This window comes from Sycon ciliatum, chromosome 4, assembly GCF_964019385.1.
Source record: "Sycon ciliatum chromosome 4, ocSycCili1.1, whole genome shotgun sequence".
Lineage (NCBI taxonomy): Eukaryota > Metazoa > Porifera > Calcarea > Leucosolenida > Sycettidae > Sycon > Sycon ciliatum.
The window spans coordinates 10,634,032-10,654,198 of NC_088646.1; the positions used below are offsets into that span (position 1 = coordinate 10,634,032).

At 50.3% G+C, this 20,167-nt stretch overlaps 1 protein-coding gene across 1 annotated transcript; it reads left to right on the forward strand.

The window, feature by feature from the left end:
* The first annotated feature begins 375 nt into the window (after nucleotides 1–375).
* LOC135814426 (leucine-rich repeat serine/threonine-protein kinase 1-like) lies at nucleotides 376–19,937 on the forward strand. The gene is made up of 20 exons (XM_065327548.1): nucleotides 376–1,050; nucleotides 2,098–3,655; nucleotides 4,238–4,598; nucleotides 5,212–5,792; nucleotides 6,028–6,140; nucleotides 6,664–6,785; nucleotides 7,390–7,557; nucleotides 8,114–8,156; nucleotides 8,859–8,986; nucleotides 9,679–9,894; nucleotides 10,661–10,847; nucleotides 11,167–11,492; nucleotides 11,811–11,921; nucleotides 12,384–12,497; nucleotides 13,082–13,229; nucleotides 13,693–14,234; nucleotides 15,157–15,441; nucleotides 15,841–16,068; nucleotides 16,523–17,440; nucleotides 17,739–19,937. Exons 1-20 carry the CDS (start codon nucleotides 990–992, stop codon nucleotides 19,083–19,085), a joined length of 7,557 nt encoding a protein of 2,518 aa, XP_065183620.1. The 5' UTR covers nucleotides 376–989; the 3' UTR covers nucleotides 19,086–19,937.
* Nucleotides 19,938–20,167: the final 230 nt, after the last annotated feature.

Here is a 20,167-nt window from a genome sequence, read left to right on the forward strand (position 1 = left end):
GCGATCTATTTGGCCCAGCAATCTACATGATGATCTACGACGTGGCTACGTCCTTCCGACAATGATGGACCGTTGCACACTGTTTACACAAATCTAAATGACACGTAGATTTCTGCTGGCTACATGTAGCGCTATCTTAGCGTCGATCGCATCTGCGCTAGCCCGTGTCAGTGTCGCAGACGCACACAGACAGCAGACGTAGATCTGCGAAGACTCCACAAAGCAGATCTTCACGTAGATCCACTCGTTTGCACATGAAGGACAGGCCTTCCCGTCACTACTCCTCGATCATGCACGCATGTAAGGTAGAAAAAAATGGGAACGTTAGCTGACAAGAAGGGGAAAGGTCACTCCGGACATGTCACTCAAGTACGGCACAGCTTAGCCACGGCACGAGAGATCAAGTTCGGTGGCAATGTCGAATGACAATCTTCTGCCGGCGTCCCATCGACAGACAGTTTTAGGTCCACCCCGTGCCGAGTTGTGATCAGCGGAGTTCCGCAGAGCACAAGTCGTCAGCCATCATCAGCACGCAGTCTAGTACAGCGCAGGTGGCAGACAACATGATTTTACCAATCTGTGTAGTGTGTGTGTGTGTGTGTGTGTGCCGTGCGCGTGGCGGACATAATTATTCCATGTATTTATGCATCTGACGCGTGACCAGATTCTAAAAAATTGACCGAGCTTTGGTCCATCCCACCGCCAGTGCTAGCAGTAGCTTCTACTCGGTAGATCTACCGGTTACCCTTGCCGCACAGCGGGCCAGGATCAGTGTCCGACAGATTACTGACCAGTCCGAAGTTCAGGCGAGCCTGGTGTCCTCGCCACACGAGGTGAGTTGTGTTTGTTTTGGGAGAGCTGACCACTGGTGGTCTACTACGTCGTGCTGGCTGAGCACGATGGAGTGAAGGGTGGAGGACAAAGCCATTCCGCGGCTGAGGATAGGCAACGAGGAAGCGAGCAAGTAAACATAACGGGACACTGAACAAATGGATGACTCAGACTCAGACGATGCTGCTTTCCAACAGCAATCTTATGCACCGACAACAGGTGAGCGGGCAATGCTTGTGTTTAGATATTGACATTGAAGTCCAGAATGGGTGCAGGCGTAACCACCACCTGCAGGCTGCGAACAACGTCGTGGAAAGCGCGACATAGCGGCCGCTGTTCGATATTATGATACCAGCTGTGCGGAAGGGTGGAATTCGAGGGAAGGTGGGCTCGGACTGAGTGCTGATGGGATGATCATGCCAAATAAACAATAAGATCGGGTAGGAACTGGGAACTGAGACGGATGACACGTAGCACCGTTAGGCTAGCTACACTAATGTAACCTTGTTGCTGTGTTGCCGCGTTGCAAACACCGGTTATGTATGAAGCGGGCATCACGCTCGGTGAATAGTGATAAATAGGCAGATGTACATTGTAGTACCCGAAAAAGGAATGGGGAAGACCGTAATAGGTTGTGGTACACAGCAGTTGATATGCTGCAACATGCAAGGACGAATAGCTGGTGACTTTCTCGGGAACAGACTATTACCCTATACCACTAGGCTTGGCACCAGATTCTTTGTTTTCAATGACGGAGACTCCCTCGATTTAGGCTGAGGCCTGTGGAGAATCCTTAAATACAAAATGCAAATGAAGCAAAGGCTAATCAGCGGTGTTCTGTCATTGGACCAGGCCAGCCAATGTTGAGACCATTGGCCTTGTGTAGGTGTGAGCGTGTTTCCAGAGGGACATGGACAACACCATACCGCTTGTACTGAACTGTTCCACTGTACTAGAACAGCAATGTACAGTTGAGCTCACTGAAATGCGACCTAAAGCAAAACTGGCGCCCTGGACCAGTTCCGATTACATCACTGTACTTGTATATGTGTAAGTCCAGTCGCGTTCGTACCACTTCCAGGGCCAGGTCAAGGGCCGTGCAAGTTGAGGGCGCCAAATACTAGTATGCACTTCGGGTCGGATTTCACCGAGCACAACTGTACATTTAGTTGTAAAACTCAATCTGCCGTTAAATGCATTGTCCTTGCATCTACTTGTAATCTCCACTGTATGGCCCTGGTATGACTTTATGTTGCTTGCATGCAGGATGTCGGAAAAGCGAGAAGGACATCTGGGAGAGACTAGTAGCAGCCGTTGAGCGGGGTGTTGCCAACCAGCACTTCCTCGTGCAGTGTGCCGTCATCCAGGAAAGCCAGGAGTCCGCTATCAGCACCGCAAGCAGCCATGGCAGCGAGCAGCAGCTTGACCATAGCCCGGCTAGTGGCAATGGCGGTGGCGGTGGCATGGCCATTGACAACGCTGAGCAACAACAGCAGCAACAGAGCATCAGGGATAGCATAGTGGGGGGACGGACACGCTCCGCCAGTGTCCAGCAGCTGGTAGCTGGCATGCGCGAGTATCAGTCATTCCCGCCACCGCTCGGTCCCATGGCTGAACACGACGATACAAGTATGGATCAGAGAGACATGGGCGGTTCACACTATCGACATTCCTACACGAGTAGCAGTGGTACAGGTAGTCTAGAAGTCGATGATCGAAACCAGTCCATGCTAACAATGATGTCAGGCACTTTCAGGAATTCCACTGAAGCTGCTTCCACTAGCGGCACCACTGCAGTCCCTGAAAATCGGAGAGATTCTCTAACCCGGCCCCGGTCATACCAAGGCGGCGCTCCGATCTTCCGTCCAATTTCTCAGCACTTGCCAGCGTCAGCTGATCCTGACGAGATGAGTGCTGGCAAAGATGACATTCCGGGGAAAACCCGTGTCAACACCGATTATCGGATGCAAGAGGTTGTTCTCACTGATTTAGCCACGCGGCTAGCCGAAGAGTGTTGCACGTGTGACAACGAGGCAGTGCTGGCCTTCCTCTTGGACTCCAATGTGATGGGTAACATGCGTCTTCTGGAGCTTGCGTGCGATCACAATGCAGCGAACTGCGCCAAGCTTCTGTACGACCGATGCCATCTCAGGTTCACCAATGACATGATGCGGCACGCGGTGTTGTCCGGCCACAGGGATATAGCAATGTTCATCGCCTCAACAGAGCTGCCCGAAGCCTTCACTGCCGTGGACGTCGAGGATATGCTCATCACGGCAATCTCGTCCTTGAGCTGGGACCTGGTCACCGCCTGCAGAGATATCTGCAGGATGTCCAAACTCAAGATGGTCGACATCATCAAACCGTACGGAAAGACTCTGATGAGCGCGCTGATTGAGAGTGCACTGAGAAGCAAATCGCATGCCGACCTCGAGTCCGCTTCCCGGCTACTGTCTTTCCTATCCCTGCACGAAGTGCCTCTTCCCGTGGAGCTCTCCAGTCCACCGGACAGCAAGCCCACGACTCGGCGGCGCCTTGAACTGCTGCGCTGCTTTCTGGAGACCCTGGTGACGTTTTCTGATTCCGTACTGACGGCCAGTTGGAGAGGATTGCCGCTGTCGTTCTGCTCCACTGACTTCTTCTTCCGCAATTCCACTCCGCTGATGCTGGTCCAGGTGGACCTGGGCAACAACTCTCTCAGCTCGCTACCGAGTGCACTGTTTGATGGGAGCATGACGACGTTACGCACTCTCAATGCCTCCCAGAATAACCTTCTTGACTTGGACAACCTGCTGTCGGCTGATGGAGACTTCTCCGGCTCACGGTGAGATTCACGGGGAAATCAGAACGTAGAACCCGGGCCAGGGATGGTTTCTCCTGATGTGTTCTGCTGATGTAGCATTCAGGTTACCCAGGTTACCCAGGTTATTGCCGTGAAGACGGCACGCGGATCATTTGTTCATGCGTGCTTTCTTATAGCTTTCATTTTTCGTAGACCACGTGCAATACCATGATACATCTGAAGTACCTGCAATTCATCCATGTACTCCCATGCACACATGAATGCCTCTTGATAGACACACATCATACAGACAAGCACTGCATGTTCAGCATCCATGTAACAGGCTACAAGGAGTGTAACACTTATTGACACCGCTGGCTACAAGCGAACGTCCCTGGTTCGAGTCCTGGTGGTGACAGTCAGGTTTTTTCTTCAGACTTTTCCCGTTTGTGTCTTTCCCTAAAACCAGTGAATACTTATTGATGTTGTGGCACTTAGGTTATTTTCGTGAGTTTGCACCCCGTGTTCATGAGTTGTTTCTGCACTGTTCATGCCCATTTGCCAGTCACACTTACTACTTATTGATATGCTTCACTTATTTGGTTTTCTCTACTGAATGTCCAGACTAGAGAACCTGGACTTGAGCTACAATCAGATGGTCAACTTCCCAATCTGGCTCAGCCAGCTACCATGCCTGGTCAAGCTGAATCTATCCTACTGCCTGAAAGGTGACGCCGAGGCCACCGTCAGTATGAACTCGTCCAACATTGTGCAGATCTCCGGGCAGCATAGCCTCCGTCCTCCGTCACGTCGCATTGTGGCACAGCAGTGGGCAGCACTGCACCTGGAGGAGCTCAGGCTGGCCGGAAATAGGCTGACCGAGCTACCGCACTTCGTCAAGGCGCTGGCGTTTCTGCAGGTGCTGGACATCAGCCACAACATGCTGACAAGCCTGAGCGCTGTGTGTACCGGCTGTGTGAGATTGGTGAGTGGTCACAACAGGCGCGATGCCATGGTTACCCGGTGATAACTGTTGTCAGTTTGTGTGATTATGTAGCAAGAAGAGAGAGTGTGTGTGTGTGTGTGTGTATGTGTGTGTGTGTGTGTGTGTGTGTGTGTGTGTGTGTGCGTGTGCGTGTGATCCCCAGTAGCTTAACAGGCACTGTCGCGGTAAGACAGGGTGCTGGGTTCGAGTTCCACCCGTGGATCCTTTTGGCAACATTGGCGCCCGGCAATGACTCGAACCCACGGCCCATCGTACCCCCGGGAGTAGGTATGGCGTAAGGACAGAGCCTGTTGGGGAAGAGTGCAGTGTAGCAAGACGGGGCCACGGGAGTGTATGATCTCTGCAGGTCTAATCGGTAGGGCACTGTCCCAGTAAGACAGGAGTGCTGGGTTGGAATCTCACCCGTGGATCCTTCTTTTCCAACAATAACAATGGTACAAACTTGAATGTCATTACTATACAGGTCCTGAGGAGCATCATGCAGGTACTGGTTGATATTACCCACAGGTATATTGCGTCACAGTGTTGCCATCCTGTGATATGCCCAGTTTTCAACTCATTCTTTCGTCTTTGTAATATGTCCTCTACTCAGGTGACTCTGGTGGCATCCTACAACCGGTTCATGGACAACAGTGTTGATTTTGAAGGTGACGCGGAGATGCTGTTCACCAAGTTCCCCAAGAGCTGGCACTACACGCTGAGCGAAGTAGACCTATCACACAACGGCTTGCTGCTTGTGCCTTCGCAGCTGTGCCTAGCGCAGAGCTTGACCAAGCTAGACCTGAGCTACAACGACATTGGCCGCATTCCCGCATCCTTGCAATGGTCCTGCGCTCGTTTGACCAGCCTCAAACTTGCTCACAATCAGTTTGGAGACGACGGCTTTGAGACTTTCTTCGATGAGGTCATATCCGGGAGTAAGACCAAGGTTAGTCCGTTCACCAATCGCCGCCCCAAAACACAGTGGCAAGCGCTGCACAGAGTGGACAAGAAGAATCTCAGTAACTCGTCCACCGGTATGCCGGACTCTCAAGCCTCCTCCGACACGGTCATTGAGTTGCCTTCGGACAAGCTCTTCTCACTGGTAACATTGGACCTGAGCGGGAACCAGCTGGTGCAGGTGCCAATATCCGTCTGCCACATACGCAGTCTGGTCACCTTGAGCTTGTCTGAGTAAGTAGTGCGCATTAGCATGCATATCACTAATTCCAACATATCGTTGATCTTTTCTGGCCTTCTTCCCAGTTTGCATCCATGCCCTGGCATAATCATGTTCAAAAGTGCACATTGTACCTTCATATGGCGCTGTGATGAGATACTGCTCTGTACGAGTCAGTTGTGATATGGTCTAGTTGCGGGTGGAATGATTGCTTCTCCATGTCGTGTCACGGTGTACATGCACGTACAGCAATTGCAACTTGAAGGAACTCCGGCAAGAAATGGGATTCCTGACCTCCCTGTTCTGGCTGCATATCGAGAACTGTGACAAGCTGCAGAAACAAGTTGAGCCATTCGTGGAAGGTAGGTTTCAGAACCTGTAGCAAACCATGCATAGCGATCTTCAAGGCTTTTCTGTGCATAGTAGAATGCTGTACGCATTGCCTTGCTGTCTTGCTGCGACGTTGCTTTGCTGTGCAGGAGTTGCCGCAGGATGATAGAGTGCTCATTTGCTTGTGGTTTGTGTGAAGTGAATGCAGCTGTGGAGAGTGAATGCCCCAGACTTAGCCTTGCTACAGCTGCTGTAGTGTTCAATTCTGACCGTGCAGATATTCACAGGAACCATAGCAGTACCATGTCAACACAGACTAAATGGGTGGAAGACTAAAGCATGATGATTATGTAGTTTGCAGCTTGCTGCATCTGGTTTACGCCCTGATAAACACATCACGTACCGTTCACTTATTCAGTTTACAGTCAGCGTGTGGAAATTCTCTAAATCCCTTCGAGAAGTAATTGGGCAAGCTGGCAGGCAAGGTGAATACTGTGGCTGATGTGATTGTGATGTTCTATGTGCGCATCACTGATACTGATATGCTACTTGTAGAACCCACAACGCTTGGCAGGAAGCCATACCTGAAGGTGCGTGAGCTGCTCAACAGCCTCCTGGCTAAGCTACGGCAGGCGCGTCCTTACTACGGCCTGAAGCTGCCTATCCTTGGACCAGAGGTTAGTACACCTAGTTACATGTGTAACATATTCATGCACAGAGGTTAGAACACCTGCGTACATACCGGTATACATACGCAGAGGTTAGAAGTTAGAACACGGCTACATATCTTTGCACGGAGGTTGCCGGCTCACCTACATGTACATGCACAGAGGTAAGAACACCTACTTGCATGTATACATGCATATGCAAGAGCAGCCTTCACTGTACATGCTGCATACAGTATACAGCAAAACCTGTCACGGCGACCACTCTGATAAGGCGACCACCTGTCCCAGAGGACCACTACAGCTAGAACCCAAGGGTGTTATTTCTAGTCCAACGGCCCTGGATAAGGAGACCACCTGTACTCAGCGACCGCAGTTTGAAGGTCCCTTGAACGGTCGCCGTAGACAGGTCTCACCGTACGTGTATATCTATAGTATAGGTTTGGAGAGGAGTCAACATCATACGAAAATTTGAACATCTTATTTTGTCATCCTTTCCCTGTAAGCACAGGTGTCGTAGGACAACGAAGGCTGAGTAACGTTATCTGCGGGATTTTACGCATCCTGTTCTTAATTAAATTTTCTATTTGCGGCATGCTGTGTTTGTGTTGGATAGCTATCGGGCAAGACTCAGCTTGTTGCCGCGCTGAAGGCACCGAACGGCAAGGCCAACATGTCGAAGTCTGTGAGAAGGAAGAAGGAGTACGCCTGCGACCATACCGAGTTGTACCTGAATGCTGATGGTCAGACAGTGCCCAAGTCAGCTACGGACGATGCTACTCTGGTAAGGCATGCATGCCATGTACCACACTAGCAACATCTGCACTTCTGATTCACTTCTGCATGCAGTATCGTAGCTGCACATACAACATTATTGGAGAAGGTAGCGCTACTTTTCTACTTGGAGTGATGTCATCAGCCAGCTTCTCTATAGCTGCACGATGCACTCTCTTGAAAGACACACTGCAAACCCATGCATAATGTTATACTGACCTGGCTCTGAGCACTACATTCTATGCTTGAATGTTGACATTTCAGAAGGGCGGATTTCGCTCATTCATTAACCTACACAACCACTGCCGCAGCCACCGTCACAATGTGTATTGTGTGTGCTGTGTGCATGTGTGTGTAGATGGTGTGTGTGCACGCGCGGGTGTGTGTGTGTGTGCGCGCGCACGCGCGTGTGTGTATGTGCAAGTACGTGTGTACCATGTTTGCTGGGCGAGGAGAACACCATAAGCGGTCAGAAATCTTTTTGAGATACGATTATCATGAGCTAATGCGTGTGTTAAATTGCCGTACATTCTATTCTCACGGTTCTGTCAAACCTGTTCTTGCAGGATGCTGGCCGGCAAATTGCACTGGACGCATGGGATATATCAGGTGGGTAGACAACATGTCTGCTCAATAGTCATGTTTGTCATTGCCAGACAGTGTTCTCTCCGCTACTACAGATACTTGTGCACTCTGCCCTGTGCCGAGTTCTTGTGCATGTTCCGGCGTGTGTATGTATGGTACACTTTATGCGTGCGCGTGTTTGCGTGTTTCACGCGGCATGTTTGGGTGTGTGTGATTTCATGTGTTTGTGTGTGTGTGTGTGTGTGTGTGTGTGTGTGCATGTGCGTGTGCGTGTGTGTGTGTGTGTGTGTGTGTGTGTACACATATGGTGCAGTGGTATGTGCAGCGATTTCCAATCGATAGGTTGCGGGTTCGATTCCCGACGATTATGGTCACACACGTCTTTCTTCTCTTTCTCAGACTCTTCCTGACTTTTCTTTCATTCTCCTGGGTGGTTACCAACAGCCAGTGCATGCCAGAGTATGTGGTGTGATGTGTGTGCGAGGAAAAATAAATAAAAAAGACCAAAAAGTAGGGATTCACTGGCCAGAAAAAGCCACTTCATAGCTGTGTGGTGTAGACCAGGCTGAATAGTGGCGGTCAATTCTTCAGCCTTGCAAGCTGTTGAATGGTCCAATCCCAGCACAAGCTGCTATGGCTTCTGCTCTAGCATCGCTATCATCGCCTCCGGCGATGGGCATCCAATGGTCCAATGATGTGTGTACATATGTGTATGCTCTCTTCTAGATCTGGATGTGCTGCTGGTGCTGCGGAGTGCACTATTTCAGCACCGCTGTCTCTTCCTCGTAACATGGAATGCAAAGTCTGGCATGGAAGGTCTGGAAGCGATCCGTGAATGGTTGCGCAATGTTCAGGTTAGTCTCCATACCAGAGCAGCGGGCAACAGACAAAGTAGTTCCGGACTATCTGGACTCTCCACACCTGGTGACCACATGTAGCAGCATGGCTATGTATGGTGACAAAGTTGACTGATTGCCTAGTTCTCAAGCATACTATGAACCAGTTGGACCTACCTGTGACCCTGTGACCCCGTGACCCCATGACCCTGTGAGCGCAACTGCAGTGTAGAAACCAGCCAATGGCAAGTTCCATGCACAACATGGCAGTATGTGTGATGAACAGAGACTACTAGCAGATGCTGCATGCATGACACCCACATTGTGCGTTGTATCCTGCCGTACATAATACTATGATATTGTCGTCTTGCAGCCCACTCTGTCCATGGCAATTCTAGCAAAGAGTTTACGGATCGGCCACTCATTTTGTGAACAATGCTCTCGGCGCTCTTGATAAGTCCTTTACAAATACCATCATGTAAACATGACATCATCATTGAGTTACGAAGTCTGAGGAGGATGTTGAACGTGTTTTGCTGGGATGACGACTACACCATAGCTAAGTGGTTAGAGCATTGCTGGCCTCAAGCAAGGGTCCCTGGTTCGAGTCCTGGTGGTGACAATCAATTTTTTCTTCAGACTTTTCCCGTTTGCGTCTTTCCCTCAAACCAGTGAGCATCATTGTCATGTTGTTTGTTTTTCACCCACAGCTTCTATCCAGTGGAGCGCATGCTATTGTTGTGGGCACACACGTCGACAGAAGTGTATCGCAGGAGCTACGGGCATCCTACAAGAACCACATTGGCTCCCTGACCAAAGGCGTAGTGCCACTTTGCTTTGTGTGCACATCGCACGGTACGGGTATGGCAGACCTAAGGAAGGCTATCTACTACGAAGCCAAACTGCAGTGTGAGAAATACAACAAGGTAATTTGTTTGATAGTCTGGATGGAGAGAGAGAGAGAGAGAGGCTTGTGATTGGTAAAGTGCTTACCATTACCGGGTTGCAACGCATGCAGCCTCTTTAGGATCACATCATTTTGCGGATTTGATCGGTCACTTCAACCTTTCCTGCATGCTCTCTCCCAGTGGCAGAGGTGGAAAACTTGTTCTGCAGTCCACGCATTACTAACTGCACAGTGGCATGCTGTGCTGTGCTGTGCTGTGCTGTGTGTGTGTGTGTGTGTGTGTGTGTGTGTGTGTGTGTGTGTGTGTGTGTGTGTGTGTGTGTGTGTGTGTGTGTGTGTGTGTGTGTGTGTGTGTGTGTGTGGATGTGGGTGTGATAGGTTGCGGGTTCGATTCCCGATGATTATGGTCACACACGTCTTTCTTCCCTTTCTAAGACTCTTCCTGACTTTTCTTTCATTCTCCTGGGTGGTTACCAACAGCCAGTGCATGCCGGAGTATGTGGTGTGATGGTGTGTGCGGGACAAAAATGAAAAGACCAAAAATAGGGGTTCACTGGCCAGAAAAAGTCACTTCAAATAGCTGTATGGTGTAGACCAGGCTGAATGGTGACGGTCAATTCTTCAGCCTTGCAAGCTGTTGAATGGTGGAATCCCAGCACAAGTTTCTATGGCTTCTGCCTTAGCATTGCTATCATCGCCTCCGGCGATGGGTGTCAAAAGGTCAAGGTCAAGGTGTGTGTGTATGTGTGTGTGCGCGCGCGTGTGCATGGGTGTACACTGTACAGGTACCACGTAGCTACGTTACGCTGCACCGACGTTTCACACAGCCGCTGCGTCGTGACAACCCCGCCACAGCGCTGCTGGCTAATATCAACGAGCATGGTATTGTGTCACATGACGACATCATGGAGATGTACAATGTCACGGAGGACGTACGGCGTGATCTGCTGGACGAGGAAGAAGTTCTCAAAGGTGAGCGATTACTGAGAAGTGTATTGCTATTCATTGGTTAAGGGAAAGATGCAAACGGGAAAGTCTGAAGAAAAAATTGACTGTCACCACCCGGACTCGAGGTACTGTTTGCAATTTGTGCCATATGCATGTATTCAGTGCTGTCTTCTCGACTTCATTGACTTCACTCTCCGCATGCAGATTCGTATAGATTCCAGATGCATGTGTGAGAGCCAAGGGTTTTGTCAAAAATCCAAGAGATTTCCTCTGTGTGTGTGCATGTGTGTATGCCGGTATGTGTTGTGACGGTATGTATGTATGTGAATGCACCTGAACACAGTTGGAAATTTCCTGCACAACGTCGGTACGTTTGTCCACTTCCACGATCTCTTCAAGAACTTGGCCCAGTTCTACTTTACGAATGTTGGATGGCTCGTTAAAACAATCATCTACTTCATGAACCACCACCATCTGTTTGTGGACGCTGGCATCCTAACAACAACTGGCAGCCAAGCCCTGTTTGGCGACCAGATACCAAACAAGGTCTTCTTCAATGCTTTCATCGCACTCCTGGAGAAGATGCGCGTTATCTTCTCCATCGGAGCTGGTCGCAGATGTCGATACCTGGTGACGTTTGCACTGCCCAAGGACAAGCCGGCACACGAGGTACCGTCCGCTTTTCCGATGTCTCTCAAACTGCGAACATCTTCACGTTGGTTTCTTCTTCATATCTGAACATCTTCACGTTGGTTTCTTCTTCATATCTGAACATCTTCACGTTGGTTTCTTCTTCATATCTATTCCCCCGGATGACCTGCATGAGATTTCGGTTCACGACCCAATTTGCTATGCAATATGCATGGTAAGCTGCATGTTTGTTTGGCAGAGTTTTCAATGGCAATGCAGTTGTATGACTGCCGTGGTGTTCACAACACCAGAACAGAATGAGAGCACATCTATGTACCTGCCTTGTTGGTGTCCTAGGCAAGCGCTATTCACGAAGCAGACATCTACTCGGTCAAGCGCGTCAAGCGACTGTTCTCCTTCAACCGAGTGCCTCCGGAGCTATGGGGAGTGTTGGTCTCACAACTCCAGGTACAGTCACAACATTTCCTTGCTACAAACCTCTTTTGTAAAATCTCACCAGCTTGCTGTGAACAACCTTGGGACATTGCAAACTGTAGGTTAGAAGGCTGCCGTGTACCACCAATGCACACCCCTAATTTTACTTCTAAAGTGCAGAAATCAACTATAAGAGGCCTAGATCCTTGAGGATGGTGGCGCTCCTGTGGATGCTGGAAAACCCCTGAGTCTGATTGCATCTCACACGAGCCATGAAATTTATTTTATTTTTATCAACTCTCACAGAGCTGCATGGCATACAGGTGGCTTGGCATGCATTGCTAGGCATCACTGTAGACTTCTAGTAGCTTCTCAGTTTGCCACGGACTAGTACATTTCAAGCTTCCTGGCCCTACCATTGACTTCTCTTATGCCCATCCTAATTCTCTGTCACCGTGGACATATTTCTTTTTCCTGTCTTTCTTGACTTCGTAGGTGAAATTGGAGAACTGGTGCCGTGGCCAGTACAAGGAGAAGGGAATGCACCTTGCCCATACTGTCATATGGGCTAAAGGAGTCGTTGGATTTCTGCCTGATAGCTGTTTCAAGGTACGTTTGTAGCCCGCGGCTTGGTGTACTTGATGTTTGGGCTGCTTCAGCCCATGCTGCAATAGGATGCTGTGCGGTGCGGTTGTGTTTGTGGGCTGTGCATACAGGGTGACATGCAGGTGCAGGTGCATACTATAAAGACAATGCCCACAGGTTTTATGAGTGGAGTTGAAACGGGAAACATCTGAAGAAAAAACTACTATTACCCGAGGACAACAAGGACATTCGACACATATGCATACATTGGGCTATTTCCCCAATACAGTCCTAGCCTGACTGCAGATGGTTTCCGAGGTTCCTGCAATCTCTGCTACTATGGTGGCACGCTGTGCAAATTTGAGCAGAGGCGCACGTAGCACCGTGCCCACAAGAGAAAAGATTGATCATTACTGGCAGGAAAATCCTGTTCTCACACCTCTCTCTTTCTCCCTGTCTCTCGTTCTCCCAACTGTCTCTCTTTCACTGTGCCTCTCCATCTCCCTGTCTCTCCTTCTCCCTAACTCTTTCTCTTCCCCCTGTCTTCCTTTCTCCGTGTCTCTCTTTCCCCTGACTCTCTTTCCCTGCATGTGTGTGTACCGGTACAGGTGGAGAGTGTTGAAGGTATTATGCTACGCGGCTCGAGCATCATCTTTCCTGGCATCAACGTTATAGTGGCATCAATGAATGGCCGCTTCAACGTTCTAGCCTTGATCATGCAGCACATCAATGCTCTACTCGATGAGACATTCACAAGTAAGCATGCGGCAGTTCTCTGGCCTTTCCATCACCTTTTCGTCATAGCTCGCGTCATTTGCACACTGGCGGGCCCTGAAAAGTGAGAGCCTACTAGGTACCGGTAACTTGAAACAAAATATCCCGAACAAGTTGATAGGGAAGATTTGTTAAACAAGAAGACTCAAGTTCTGATGAGTATGATTTTTGCTATGAACAATGCAACAGTGCATCCTGGTATTATCACAAGGCATCGTCCATGGGAGAAGGGCTCAAATGCAGTGCAAATGCAGGGTTGTTGTGCTGCCTTCTATACGCCGAGCTCTACGTATCGTGTGTGTGTGTGTGTCTGTGTGTCTGTGTGTCTGTGTGTGTGTGTGTGTGTGTGTGTGTGTGTGTGTGTGTGTGTGTGTGTGTGTGTGTGCGTGCGTGCACGATCTATGTATCTGTGTCTGTGTGTTTGCGTACATGTGTGGACGTGCAGACATCCGTGGCTCACACCTGGTGGATGACAACGATGCCAGGATGTGCATAGTCCCTTGCCCAGCGTGCTCTCTTAACTACGTGGTGCTGTGCTCGGCCGAGAGCGTCACTGCCATGGCAACGGAACGCGGCGGATCAATGCTACAGACACAGCCACCGCACTTCCTCAACCTGAACGAATGTGCTGGCCTACTGGCCCTGGGGACCACTGACATCTGTCGCAATACGGGGCAAACTCTAGCACCGGAGGAGCTCGTTCCAGACCTGATGTTCTGTGATCTGCCACCGGAGATGATCATTGACAAAGTGGACGTACAGTCGGGTACTCTGCTCGATTCCGGTTCATTCGGCACGGTGTATCGGTGTACGCTCGACGGCCAGGACGTAGCTGTCAAGGTCTACACGACGGACAGCATGCTGCAGCAGCAGCAGGAGATGTCCACGATGCGCACATCGGCTGGGGACCTTGTCCGGCACAGCTTGCGCAACACCATGCCATCAGACACAGTGGCCAACCAAGCGTACAAGTCTGACTTGGGAGAGGTAGGTGAATTCCTTTGCTAGAGCAGCAAACCGTCCTCGCGTGGCCAGTTGCTTACACATTGTACTACTTTTGAAGTACAATGTATAATGTGTGTGTGTGTGTACACTTGCCACCTGTCCCTTGTGCAGTTTCATTGCCCTACACTAGACAGTCCTTCATCACTCAGACCTGCATGCCATCTGACCATGCATCTAGATACTCGAAACACATCCAGTCAACCGTGCGAACAACAACCTCGCATATAACAGCAACTCGCGAACAATACGGGAATGGGTGTGTACAGCTGAATGCCTTTCTTCGCGAATAACTCACACAATCTTCAGACCTAGCGACCACTTGACTGCATACTTTGAACATCGCGAATAACGACAACTCCCGAATAACGACACTTTGTCATACTGGAATGAGAGTCATTGTTAACTGTACGTTTATACAGAGCAGCATTGAGACCGTAGACTAGAGAAGAATACAGTTGACAACTTAATGCCTGAATGTTTCCATCCAGTGTCCACTGCAGTACTAGTACAGACTATTGGACCAAGTGACACTGCATGGTTACGCTGGTTAGCTACCACTAATGCTGGTTAGCTGCCACTAACACTGACCAAGTCACACTAACTCCTTTTCCCGAACTCCTATCCCTAACTCCTATCCCAAACTCCTATCTTTAACTCCTATCCCAAACTCCTATCCCAAACTCCTATCCCAAGCTCCTATCCCAAACTCCTATCCCAAACTCCTATCTCTAACTCCTATCTCTAACTCCTATCACCAACTCCTATCACCAACTACTACCACCAACTCCTATCACCAACTCCTATCCCTAACTCCTATCCCTAACTCCTATCCCTAACTCCTATCACTAACTCCTATCACTAACTCCTATCCCTAACTCCTATCGTATGTGTTGATCTCCCTCAGGTTGGTGTTCCCATGCTGCACAGTCTCGAGGAAGCGCAAAGCGAAGCGAGTCGTCTGAACCGCCTCGTGCACCCGTGCATCGTCAAGTTCCTGGGTGCCTCCATGCACCCGCCGTGCATCGTTCTGGAGTATGCGCCGCTTGGCAGCCTCAGCAAGTATGTCAAGGACACGGTCAAGAAAGTGTCCGAGGTGCTGGCGGCGGGGACAGAACTCACCCAGCTAGTTGTGCCGGAGTTTCCCAATGGAGTCCTCGGTCGGCAACTGACCAACCAGATTGCTTATCAAGTAAGTAATTACGAGACGTAGCTGGTGGGTAGGTGCTGATAACTGATCAGCTGGTAGCAACTAGCGACATCATACTCACGTTCAATGTAACGCTATGTGTGTAGGTGGACACTGGTGGTACTGCTGCGCTGTAGTGATCATGAAAACATCCAGTACACACCCAGTATTGATACACAGAGTCCAAGATCAGAACGAAGAAATAAATCCGAGTATGACTACCAGTATGAGTTGTGTGAACTTCAGACTAGACAAATACAGTCGTGTTCATCATTGAACATGATAACGGCCGCGCTTCATTGCAAGCCTGTCGGCCTACTGTACACCGTGATCCAGCGGTGAGCAGCAGAGTGTGATGCCCTGTACTGTGTGTGTGCATGCGCATGTTGATTGCCACACCAGGTTGCCCTTGGCCTGGAGCACATTCACAAACACGGCATGATCTACAAGGATCTGAAGGCCGACAACGTGCTCCTGTTCAGCGATGACATTCACCGCACGCCCAACGTCAAGCTCACCGATTACGGCATAGCAGCTGAGGAGCTGCCTGGCATCGAGGTGTCATCAGTAACCGGCACACTGGGATATCAAGCACCGGAAGTGGTGCTGCGCGGTACGCTGTCGGGCAAGGTGAGTTTGGATTTGTAATGCCCGGTCCATTGTATTGCATTGGACGAGCTGCATGTATGAGCAAGACCATGGCAAGACCATAGCAAGACCATACCAGCCTGAATTGCAAGTGGGCATACTGGTATGTGCTTGGGCACTCAGATTGAATTCACTCCATTTGCAAATAGGGTTTTCTTGAACTGTTTCACCTGTAAGCTATTATGGCATGGGAAATGTGCAAAATGGTTCGTTTTGGCCACAGTTGGTTGGTCGGTGGATGTATTATTGTTTCTTAACCTTGTAGATGTGCACTACACACAATTTATGTTCGTATGTGCTTTTCATGGCCTAGCCATGCTTGGTGGGTGAGCAGGATTATCCAATACTTGTGCACTTCTTTGTCATACCTTTAGCTGCTGTGTTTTTGTGCTGAACACTTTGTTTCTCTGCCTCCAATGCCTGCCATGCCTCGCAGGTGGATGTCTACTCCTATGCCATGTTTCTCTACGAGATGATGGAGGGCAATGTGCCGTTCTATCGCGAGCGCACCGACATGAAAGCGCCCATGCAGCTGAACTCACTCGTCATCTGCGGCATGCGGCCGGCCCTCACTGTCAAACCGTCGCTCGTGCAAATGGACAGCCTGATGCACCGTTGCTGGAAGCAATCACCAGAAGAACGGCCGTCGCCAGCGGACATCATTGCTGCCATGGAAACACCGGCGTTCAGCCTCCAGAATCGGCAGCTGACATCTCTGTCGCGCTCGGCAGACTTCGTCCACTACTTTGGCACTCGGCAGGTGCACTCCATGGAGGAAAGGGCAACGCTGATGGAGTCATCGCGTGATTTCGAAAGCACGACTGTGTACAATGACTCACAGGGCTCACTGCCAGATGTCATGCCTCATACTGGTCCAGCACTCCGATTCAATGTTAAAAGCCCTGCAGCAGGTACTGGCGGCTCGCAAACGTCATCAGACCTCAGGACGAGGGAGAGTCGCACGCCTAGCGAGAGCCTACGCAGTGATCAGATTGACTCTCTGTCGTACGAACTGCTGTTCGTGGCATTCGGCGAAGGCTCCCATCGGTCGTTCTCTCTCGTCGACACCAGCAGTGACGCGGTCGTGGGCGGTCCCAGCACATTCCCCGGTCCGGCCGTGAAGTGTGCCGTCACAATACGCTCAACGCTCTGGATAGGCACATCGGCGTACGGCAAGGACGGAAGTCGTGTGGAAGTGTTCACGCTGCGTCAGCCCTGCCAGCTACACGAGCAACTTCGCTTCTCCGAGAATAGCTCGGTGCAATGCCTGGTGGCCATTGACTTTGATACCTACAACCGCGAGCAGTACATCAGCAAGATTGACCAGGCACTGAGTGGTGAAACCAATCCAGAGGTAAGGTTACGTGAAAAGGACACATCCAACAGTGCTAACTAGCACAGTTAACATCACTTCTTGGGTATGACTTGTCAAATTGGTGTACACTAGCAATGTCTATAGATGGCACCTTTCCTTTGTTTACCACTCCCCTTCTCCGTACCCCCCCCCCCCCCCCCCCGATACACACACACTGTCCTCTTGCACACACGCACCCCCTGCTGCCCACAATGTGCTCCTGCTCCCTGGGCTGTCATCATTTTGTGTCTCACTTGCTGTCCCTCTCCCATTCTTTCTCCTCTGTGTTGCCCATCAGGACTTGAGCAAGCCGCAGAACGTATCACCTGCGGTGGCTGTCGTGCTGGCTGGCCTCGGCGATGGCTCCATTTTGGTCTTCTTTGGCTCGCCGCCCAAGGACGGTTTCCAGATTGACAATCTAAGCTGGAGCAAGAAGCGTGTGGTGGTGACGGATGAGCATGATGTGTGTCCTGTGCATAGCCTGGCCGTGATTAGCAACACGGAGGTGTGGTGTGCACATGGAAATGAGATGTCGGTGCTGACTGTCAACCCGGACACGCACACATGCACGCTCTCCTGTCACATTGCCATGCAGCAGAACACCTTGAGACCGGGCCTGGCGATCTCGTCGCTCGTAGCACACAACGAGCACGTCTGGGCAACTCTGCTCAATCAGAATGTCCTGCTCAAGTTCAGCACCGAGCATCACAGTCTACTCGGATGTATCAAGCTGAGTGAGTACGGAGGCGAGGGCACACTTCCAAGTCAGCAGCTAAGCACCGAACTGCCGGGTGAACTTCTGCTGCGCAACTACCGCCCACAGTCCCTCATTCGCAGAGCCTCCTCGACAGGTAGTAGCGAGGGTCACGCCACCACCGCCAGCGCCACCAGGAGTAGTAGTGTGTCTTTTGACAGAGCTGTGGCCACTCAAGCCGGTTCCATTGTCTCCGCACGTGAGCTACCCACAGAGGAGAGTGCCGGCGACGGTTCTCCATTACAATCGTCCTGGCGTAGTAAGCAGCTCCAGCAGGCCCAGCGGCAAGTTCCCATATTGCCCGACAGCATATCTATCATCCGACCAGTGCACGACACGCTGTGGGTTGGTCTCGAGGACGGCTCCATTATGATCCTGGGTAGCGGGAAGGCTGCGGAAAGTACTGAGCCGGACAGACCACCTGCAACTGGTGAGGATTCAGCCTCCAGTTGCAGTCGCTCATCTAGCCTGCGCAATAAGCCAAGTCTTCAAGGAGTGGAAGAAGAAAGCGAGGAGGGAGATGAAGAGCAGTCGAAGCAGCAGCATCAGGCTGCAGAACTGTCAACTCCCACTGTTCAAGTGCGTCCCCCGGCTGCAGGACTGGTTTCTCTTGATGTGCGTGCAATGCAGCAACAGAACCATGCACTGCTGGGAAGAATGTGCCTACCTGAGGAAGACCCATTCCATGACCGGCCAGTACGCTGCATGGTCTTGACTCCATCGAATCTCGTTGTGACGTCAACACCAAAGCAGCGACAGGCTCTCAGCACTGCGCCGTCGGAGAGTTTCTCCTTCAGCAGACAGATTGCCCCTCTGCACGTCTGGGATGCATGGACGGAGGAACGCTGGCAGCATTTCTACGGTGTTATTCGTCAGCTACACGTCACATAGCCGGCGGGATCATGCACACGCAACCACCCGACATGCCGCAGCAGCTACACGGACACCAGCGGTTGTCTGTCACTCACACTGCAATAAAGCACTCATGGCTTGGCAGAGTAGCTGGCAAGAATATCATCTTACCAGTAATAAGTGCGACTGCCTTACACATTCCTACATCATTACATATATGTATGCTCTATGCACCACTACCTTGCACTGATTCAAGTTCGTACATCACAAGACATGTATGCAACACCACTCTGGGATGTTGCTGGTAAGAACCAGGAACCTGGCTTAGCTTACCTATCAATCCTGTGCCGTCCAGTGTGCTGCACTGTCTGTATGCTAGCCATACCTATCAATCTTGTGCCGTTCAGTATGGTGCACTGTCTGACATGCTAGCCAGTCCGCGTTGCATGTCATCCACTGTAACGTTACAGACTACATCTAAGCATCGAGAAGAAGTTGATTACTTGAGCTACTATGATTACTGTTGAGATTTGTCCACTAGTGTTGTTTCTAACAGAGACGGGCCCATTTCTTCTTCTTTTTAAAAAAAATATTCCGCTCGTGTTTTTTTCACTCACTAGAACACGTCCTTTGCCATGCGCCTACTCTCTGTATGACTACTACTTTTCACAATGACTGCACGGATTGGTAGTGTCTTCGCCAACTCATTTCTTTCGTTAATGAAGGTGATCAGATAATTATGATAATTATGGCTTGATTATTTTCTCATTGCAGAACTTTAGCTTCATTTCAAGCCTTCCAGCGTACTTGCTAGCCGACTTTCCCAACATTATTTTTGAGTCATGTTTTCCTATTTTGATGTTGCAGTAATGCAGAAATCAAGTTCTATTATGTGGACGGTGGCCAAGCGACTAGTCCATTCGGTCTTAAAGGGAAGTATAACCTAAAATCAAATTTCAACCAGTTGTAGTCTTCGGGGTGCCGAGTTGAATGGTCTTGGTCCGAGGAAGCTGAGATGCTCCCTTCCTCCTTTATAGCGCACTTCCACCGAAACTGGGTGACTGCGCCCTACTAGACGGGGATTTGTACGCAAAAGTCACTGAAAACGCTGTTTCGTTCTT

Excerpts from the sequence above, each read along its gene's own strand:
- LOC135814426 (XM_065327548.1), top strand. The coding sequence starts at position 990 with ATGGATGACTCAGACTCAGACGATGCTGCTTTCCAACAGCAATCTTAT. Across the intron at positions 4,599-5,211 it reads GTACCGGCTGTGTGAGATTG|GTGACTCTGGTGGCATCCTA; the intron begins GTGAGTGGTCAC and ends TCCTCTACTCAG. Across the intron at positions 11,493-11,810 it reads AGGACAAGCCGGCACACGAG|GCAAGCGCTATTCACGAAGC; the intron begins GTACCGTCCGCT and ends TTGGTGTCCTAG.